Source organism: Epinephelus moara, chromosome 24, assembly GCF_006386435.1.
Source record: "Epinephelus moara isolate mb chromosome 24, YSFRI_EMoa_1.0, whole genome shotgun sequence".
Lineage (NCBI taxonomy): Eukaryota > Metazoa > Chordata > Actinopteri > Perciformes > Serranidae > Epinephelus > Epinephelus moara.
The window spans coordinates 15725830-15733575 of NC_065529.1; the positions used below are offsets into that span (position 1 = coordinate 15725830).

Below are 7746 nucleotides of genomic sequence, written 5' to 3' on the forward strand. Positions count from 1 at the left end.
CCTTTCAAAGTCATGCCTTTCAGCAAGAAAGATTAAAAGATTAGAAAAGGAGAAGAAGGTATCAAAACTCCTTTATTATATTTTTTGGCTTTGTTACAAACAGTTGCCAATCCATGGCCTCCTAGCAGCAATACTGCAGTTTGGCTGGCATCAGCATTGACGCTGCCCTCAGTCGCGTGTCAACAACCATGCAATTGGGATAGCAAGCTAGATGTAATGTTAGTCCAAGATAACTGTAATGTTAGTTGGGCTTTTGTGTTACGTATAAATTTCAAGAGCTACTCAGGCCTAACGGTGTGTACATGTGCTTCACAGCTAGTACGTAGCATGTACTGGAGCCTTACACCACAGGTAGGTTAGATTTAGCCAAGTAACGTTATGTACATTAGGTTTGGGCAAGTAAAGTTACATAGGTTAGGTTTAGGCAAGTAAACTTATGAAGGCTAGGTCTAGGCAAATAAAGTTCTGTACTCCAGGTTAAGACAATTAAAGTTCCGAACATTATGTTTAGGCAGGTAAAGTTACAAAGATTAGGTTTAGGCAAATAAAGTTACTAAGGTAACTTTTAGGCAAGTAAAATCCGTATATTTGGTTTAAGCAAGTAAAGTTAGGAAGTTAAGTTTAGGCAAGTAAAGTTATGAAGGCTACATTTAGGCAAGTAACGTTCTGTACATTAACTTTTGGCAAGTAAAGTTACAAAGGTTAGGTTTAGGCAAGTAAAGTTATGAAGGTAGGTCTAGGCAAGTTAAGTTCCATACAATAAGTTTAGGCAGGCAAAGTTACAAAGGTTAGGTTTAGGCAAGTAATGTTACATGTATTAGGTTTAGGAAAGTAAAGTTATGTACAATATCTTTCGGCAAGTAAGTTAAGTTTCAAAGGTTAGATTTAGGCAAGTTAAGTTACGAAGGTTAAGTTTAGGCAAGTAAAGATCTGTACATTAGGTTAAGTCAAGTAAACTTATGAAGGTTCAGTTTAGGCAAGTAAAGATCTGTACATTAGGTTAAGTCAAGTAAACTTATGAAGGTTCAGTTTAGGCAAGTAAAGTTACAAAGGTTAAGTTTAGGCAAGTTAAGTTCTGTACATTAGGTTAAGTCAAGTAAAGTTATGAAGGTTCAGTTTAGGCAAATAAAATGTCATAGGTTAGGGATAGGTAAGTAAAGTTATGAAGGTTAGCTTTGGGCAAGTGAAGTGATGTACATTAGGTTTAGGCAAATAAAGTTAAAAATGTTAGGTTTAGGCAAGTAAAGTTAGGAACATTAGCTTTAAGCAAGTTAAGTTATGTAGATTAGGTTTAGATAAGTAAAGTTACAAAGGTTAGGTTTAGTCAAATAAAGTTATGAAGTTTAGGTTTAGACAAATATAATTTCATAGGTTAGGTTTAGGCAAGTAAAGTTACAAAGGTTAGGTTTAGTCAAATAAAGTTATGAAGTTTAGGTTTAGACAAATAAAAATTCATAGGTTAGGTTTGGGCAAGAAAAGTTACAAATGTTAGCTTTAAGCAAGTAAAATTATGAAGGTTAGTTTTAGCCAAGTAAACCTAACAACCCTCCATACACAGACTTTTGCCCTTTACACTACTTACTAATATTACTGCGTTCAGTGCATTGGTCACATGAATGCAGCCTTACCATGAGACAGGTTATACATGAAATGTAGTGCATGAGAAAAGCCTGCTTGATGACATGACAAATTTTAGTTTCAGCACTCTTATTTACGGTTTGGAAGAAAGTTGGTCATGTTGACAAATATTTTTTGGTTGTCTTAGACCATAGAAATAACATGAATTTTGAAAACTGGTAGAGTTCACCGTTAAAGTCTTGCAAATTGGAATAAATGAACAGGTCAAGTAGCTGCAATTGTAAACTCAAAAGCTTAGAGGCTTTAATGAAGTAGTGCAGGAGACTGACTCAGACTGATACCAGACTTTCTTATTTACCATTAAACTTTTCTTTTTGGCCCACTTAAATCACACATGCGATAGAACACTGAGAGGAAGCTGCCACAGACAGTCAAAGGAAGACAGCTCTGTGAGAGGAAGACAGCTGAAATAGGATCTATTTTTCTCTGTGGTTTTCACGTTGAATATCGAATAGCAGCATGTTGACGTGGTTAGACTAACCACCCTGCCACAAGACAACAGCTGCACTGCAGAGGCTCTCTGTGATCTCTCAGGATGGGTGCCTTCACTGATTATCCATCTTATGATGACTACAATTACACTGACTACTTTTCTAACGATGGGATATTCAATTTTAGTGTCCCAGGGGACTGCATTGTCTCACACCTGCGTGGCTCCCACATCTTCCTGCCCATACTGTACTACCTCATATTTTTCATAGGCTTTTTGGGGAACCTCTTTGTGATCACAGTGGTGGGCAGCAAAGGTAGGAAAGGTGGGCGTCTGGTGGACACGTTTGTTGTCAATCTGGCCATGGCTGACCTCGTCTTCGTCCTCACGCTGCCTCTGTGGGCCATCTCTACCAGCCAGGGTGGCGTCTGGGACTTTGGGTACGGCGGGGACCTACTGTGTAAACTGAGCAGCTACATCATAGCTGTGAACCGCTTCTCCAACATCTTTTTTCTCACCTGCATGAGTGTCGATCGCTACCTGGCTGTGGTGAAGCTGATGGACTCGAGGTACCTGAGGAGCAGTAGGTGCATCCGTGCCACCTGTGTTGGAGTGTGGGTGAGCTCCCTGTTGCTTGGCATCCCATCCCTGGTGTACCGCAGGGTGGGGCTGTCCAGTGTTGGACTCTCCTGCTTGGAAGACAACAACTCACCTTTCTTCCTCGGCCTCAGCCTCACCATGGCGCTTCTCACCTTTGTCCTCCCAGTGTTAATCATTGTGCTCTGCTATGGTACCATCGTCGTGCATCTCAACCAGCACTGTGCTGCAAACCCTCGGGCTGAGGCCCGCCGCAGACACTCTCTCAAAATGGTCCTGTCCATCATAATAGCCTTCGTGGTCTCCTGGCTCCCCTTCAACATCTTCAAAGTCATCATCATCGGCTCGCAGCTCTCAAACGCTGAGCTGAGTTGTGATGCTCTGACGTGGCAAACACACGGGCTCCAAATTTCGTGCTGCCTGGCCTTCCTCAACAGCTGTGTGAATCCAGCCATTTACTTTTTCCTGGACAACCACTTCAGGAGACGAGCCGAGGGTCTGTACAAGACCTGCACAGGGAAGCCAAAGTTGCTGCAGAGCTACAACTCTTCAGCTTCATTCACCAACGTTGGCACTTCAGAGAGCTTTGGAACAACTGGTGGGAGAACTCAGCTGCAGACGATGGAGTAGGAGGCATCACACTTTCCTTTAATTGTGCGGGGAGTAAAGTTTTTGTTCTCTTATTAATATGTGAAAGCTTGTCATCTTGATAATGAGAGACTCTGAGTATATGTCTCTCTCTGGATGTTTATATGAAGTAAAACCAGATACATGGCAAGAAAAAAAAATTGGTACAAAAAATATGATTTTCTTTTGTCATATATGTCCTTTATTCTAATTTTCTACAAATACTGAACATGTTTTTTATAGCTGTTTATTTTGTACCATATAGTTCAGTAGTGTTGACATATGATTATCTACTATTATCTTTTGTTTGTATGAATTCCTTTAATATTTTTGTAGCATTAGTAAAGTGCAATTATGTCAATTAACAAGTATAAAAATATATGCAAAACATATACATACAAAAATATATACAAATGTGTAGCATAACTCATAATTACCTTTTTTTTGTTAATGTTTTTGATGTATTGAAGGCAAGAATTTAGTGATGTTTTTATAAGGTGTTCATGATTAATGTTTCATGAAATACAAATACTGTTGTGATAATGTTGCATTTAAAAAATAAAAGCTGAAAAATATATTTTTGTGTATTATTTGTAAATTGAAATTTAAAAGTGTTAAACCCATGACAGAATTGTGTTTAATTAGTCATTCCACTACAATAAATCAATGAAATTAACTGATGATGATGATGATGATGATGATGATGATGAGATATGACCTTAGAATTCAATGGTAAAAAAAAAAGAAAACACTTGTTAATTAATTAAGGATAACATGAATTTAAGTTGATGATTTAATTGTGCTATAATATATTAATACACTGGGCTTTCAAGGACTGCTCACCAAACCTTTGGCCCATTTGTTGTCATAACTGATTTTACTGCATCACAATATAAAAAAGAAATCAAGATTCATAAAAAAAAAAAAAACTATCATTATAAACATGTTAATGTTTGGCAGCATTATTAAAGTTAGTTTTGTTATCATCCTCAGTTGTAGCTGCTTGTCAGTGACAATCCTGGCGTTTAAAGAGGTGAAATTATTTTCTATGTTGTCTGTTGTAAAGAAAATGAACTTTTAGGATATACTTGTGCAATTACAAATAATAAAATGCAGGGACTTGGAGCATTTCATGTTGTTCCCTAATGTAGCACTGCCCATTGCTGAGGTATAAGTGCACAGTTTTATCCATAAGTGATAAGTTTCAAAGTTTTGGAAAAGTGCTCAACATGAAAGCAGTGTTTGGTGTATTAATGCAATAATACATCAAAATAATATCAGCATTGGCTGGTCAAAGGATATTTCTTTTCTTGATTGACTGGAATTAAGTAGAGACAATACAATAATTAAGCTGTGTCTGTCGGTGTGTTATGTTGAAGAAATACAGGAAATGTTGGTTCTTTGTCATTTACTCATTTTATCATGTTACACTGGCTGCCTCTGCTTACCGTAACTCTGGTTAACAAAATTAAATAATCCACTCGACCTCTCAGATTTTATCTCGTCTTAGGCGTACCAGTAGCTGTTTCGCTTTGTGCACTTTGTGTGTGGTTTGACAGACGTTTTGTGCGTTGTCCTCTTGGTATGAAAGAGTGCAAACAGAGGACACTAAATTTAAAAAGAAAAAAAACTCAAACAGAGGTGTGAAATATGAGGTCATTTATGATTTTTCACTTTCATGGGTGAGTTTTACATAAGTGAACAGGAACACTAATAGGACCGTGAGAAGCAAGTCACACTTATTCATACAAGGAGAACTGGCAACCTAAAAACAGGAAACAAAAGCTAATTGTGTGGAAGATGGTAGAAATTCTCACATGTAATCAAAAAGTGCTTTAAAATATGAAAAGGGACCCAATGGCAGTAATTCTAGATGAAGTTTGTCTAAAAAAACAAAACACAAAAGGCTCCTCGGCCAGCATATAGCAAAACAACAGGCAGCTCAGATCTGATACCTGCATTGTCTACTGAGAGGAAGACTATGCAAAACATTTGTATGTGAACAAACTTCTCCCTGGTCTATAAAACGTCTTTACTGTCTGACAACAAAGCAGAGTCACTTAGGCATGAGGCACTGCTAAATGGAAGTTCTGAGAAATCAAAGGTTTTCACATGAGTGTTGGTAGCACATATGAAAGTTCAAATGTTCATGCATGCCCACTTGTGTTTCAGTTGTATATGAGTAGTTTCAGACATGAAAACCAGGTAGGGTGCCAGGCTATGGGTGCAAAGGGTCAGGAATTTCCCCTGCCCTGCTTGAAAAAAAAAAGTCATCTCAGAGACGCACTGACCAGCTTCTCTTGTAAGACAGTTATAACAACGTCACAAAAAACTACCATCGGTTTGGTATCAAGTAAAAGATGAACATTAGAAGTTTAGATTATTGTATTTTATTGTTGTTAAACCAACAGGCCAACAGTTACAGAACAGAGTATTCTCGCATAGTTGAGCAGTGTTTTGCATTTTGATGATTTTTTTAAAATGGTTAACTGCTGCACCCTCATAACTGTGATGCTTTTTTTGGGGGGGGGGGGGCATTTTGCCTTTAATGGACAGAACAGCCAAGTGTGAAAGGGGGAGAGAGAGAGAGAGAGAGAGAGAGAGAGAGAGAGAGAGAGAGCAGCAAAAGGCCACATGCTGGACTTGAACCCGGGCCGCTGCAGCAACAGCCTTGTACATGGGCTGCCTGCATCACCCCGTGATGCATATGTTTATACTTTTAAAGTTTGACATTTCAGAAAACAGCCTCCCTCAGGATGGAGATGTGTCGATCTTTACAAGTTAAAATAAATGTATCACAGTTCTGCATGTGTGGCTTTCCTTTTTTCTTCTTTTTTTTTTAGTTTTTTACAAGTTACATAACTTTAAGTGACAATAAGTTTAAAGTTGAATGAATCTATAGCTTTGTTTAACTTCATAACAAACATGTACATTATCCTCTTTGTTAAGGTTTTGTGTGTGTGTTTATTGTACAGTGTTACGGATCAATGTTGTATTTAATGGATGGCACCTTTAACTTGAGAACAGAGCAGTCCACAAGCTTCACATTCACACACACAGACACACAGCAGTGCTAAGTGCCGACGGCTTTGAGGTTTACTGAATTGCTTAAGGACCCATAGTCATGCAGACGTGAGGAGCCAGGGTACAAACCACCAGCTCACCAACAGTAATGAATGACAGTTGCTCGTTTCTGTTAACTGAAAAGATGGAACACGTTTCACATCAATGAAATACAATAATGATAATAGATGCAGACTCATTTTTTGTTTTATGTATGAATCATTTAAAGTGTTTCAGTCTGTGAGTTCAGAAGTTAAGCTGAGCTGTTGTGGCTCAAGTTTCTCATGGCAAATATTTTCTTCAAAGTTAACATAGTATCAGTCCTTTCTGTGGCATTTTATTTAACATGTTTAAAAATAAAAGTACTTTACATTTCTATATATATTACAAAGGGAAAATCTACATTTCTGAAGTAATAGCAAACTAGTTGTAAGAGATGTCAGCTGTTCTGAATAAAAACCCTTTAATGAACTGCATGACGTATTGTGCCAGTCTGGTACACACATAATGAAAGGTGTGACCTTGGCACTGAGTCTTATCAGTCTTTTCCAGTAAGTCAGTTTCTGTTACTCTTAATGGTGAGACTACAAACTGGCAATGTTCTCACAGCTCTGCTGCAGCTCTTTCACGTCGGCAGCCTCTCATTACGGAACTCATATTTTCAAAAAACAGATCTGTCATGCTCCTTGATGCATGAACTTATCTTCAACTTGACAAATGAGTAAAAAATCACTATAAAATTATAACTGTTAAAATAACAATAAAAGTACAAGACTGGATGTTGGAGCAGGGAGATACGGATGTTTCATTGACACACTAACACTACTACTATCAGTTGGTCTAATATTTTGATGTTGATAATATTTCAGTCTTTGGCTATGTATCTTCTGTTAAGGAAAAGAAATGACACATTATTCCTGTTACATATATAAAGTTGAATCTATAACCAATAAACACCCATATTCAACTGAGGGGTTTTGCTGCTACAGGCTGATGCTAACTAACCTTAGCTAACTTTATGACCAAAATTATTCAGACAGTTTGCTAACTTAATGACTCTCCCTCGTGCTACTGTTAAATTATGTTTTAGCTTTTATTTTTATCCTGTTATTGTCACTTATTTTGCTGTTTATAGTTTTATTGTGAAGTTGCACTACACCTAGTTGATATCATTTTTGTATGTATCTTTTCAACTTTGTAACCTTTTTGTTAAGTAAAAAATATTTTGTGAAAACCTATTTCTTGCATGTTCATATTATCAGCACTTTTCTCTGTACAGACAGACCTTACCTGGAGTGAACAGTATATGTATTAACTTCACTGTTTAACCACCAACATGCAGAACCTTTACACAGAGATTATGCCAGAGCTGCAGCACTCAGGTCAGGTGA

At 37.6% G+C, this 7746-nt stretch overlaps 1 protein-coding gene across 1 annotated transcript; it reads left to right on the forward strand.

The window, feature by feature from the left end:
* The first annotated feature begins 2151 nt into the window (after nucleotides 1-2151).
* Nucleotides 2152-3527, forward strand: gpr25 (G protein-coupled receptor 25). The gene has a single exon (XM_050038536.1). It carries the CDS (start codon nucleotides 2174-2176, stop codon nucleotides 3293-3295), a length of 1122 nt encoding a protein of 373 aa, XP_049894493.1. The 5' UTR covers nucleotides 2152-2173; the 3' UTR covers nucleotides 3296-3527.
* The last annotated feature ends 4219 nt before the right edge of the window (nucleotides 3528-7746 follow it).

Excerpts from the sequence above, each read along its gene's own strand:
- gpr25 (XM_050038536.1), top strand. The coding sequence starts at position 2,174 with ATGGGTGCCTTCACTGATTATCCATCTTATGATGACTACAATTACACT.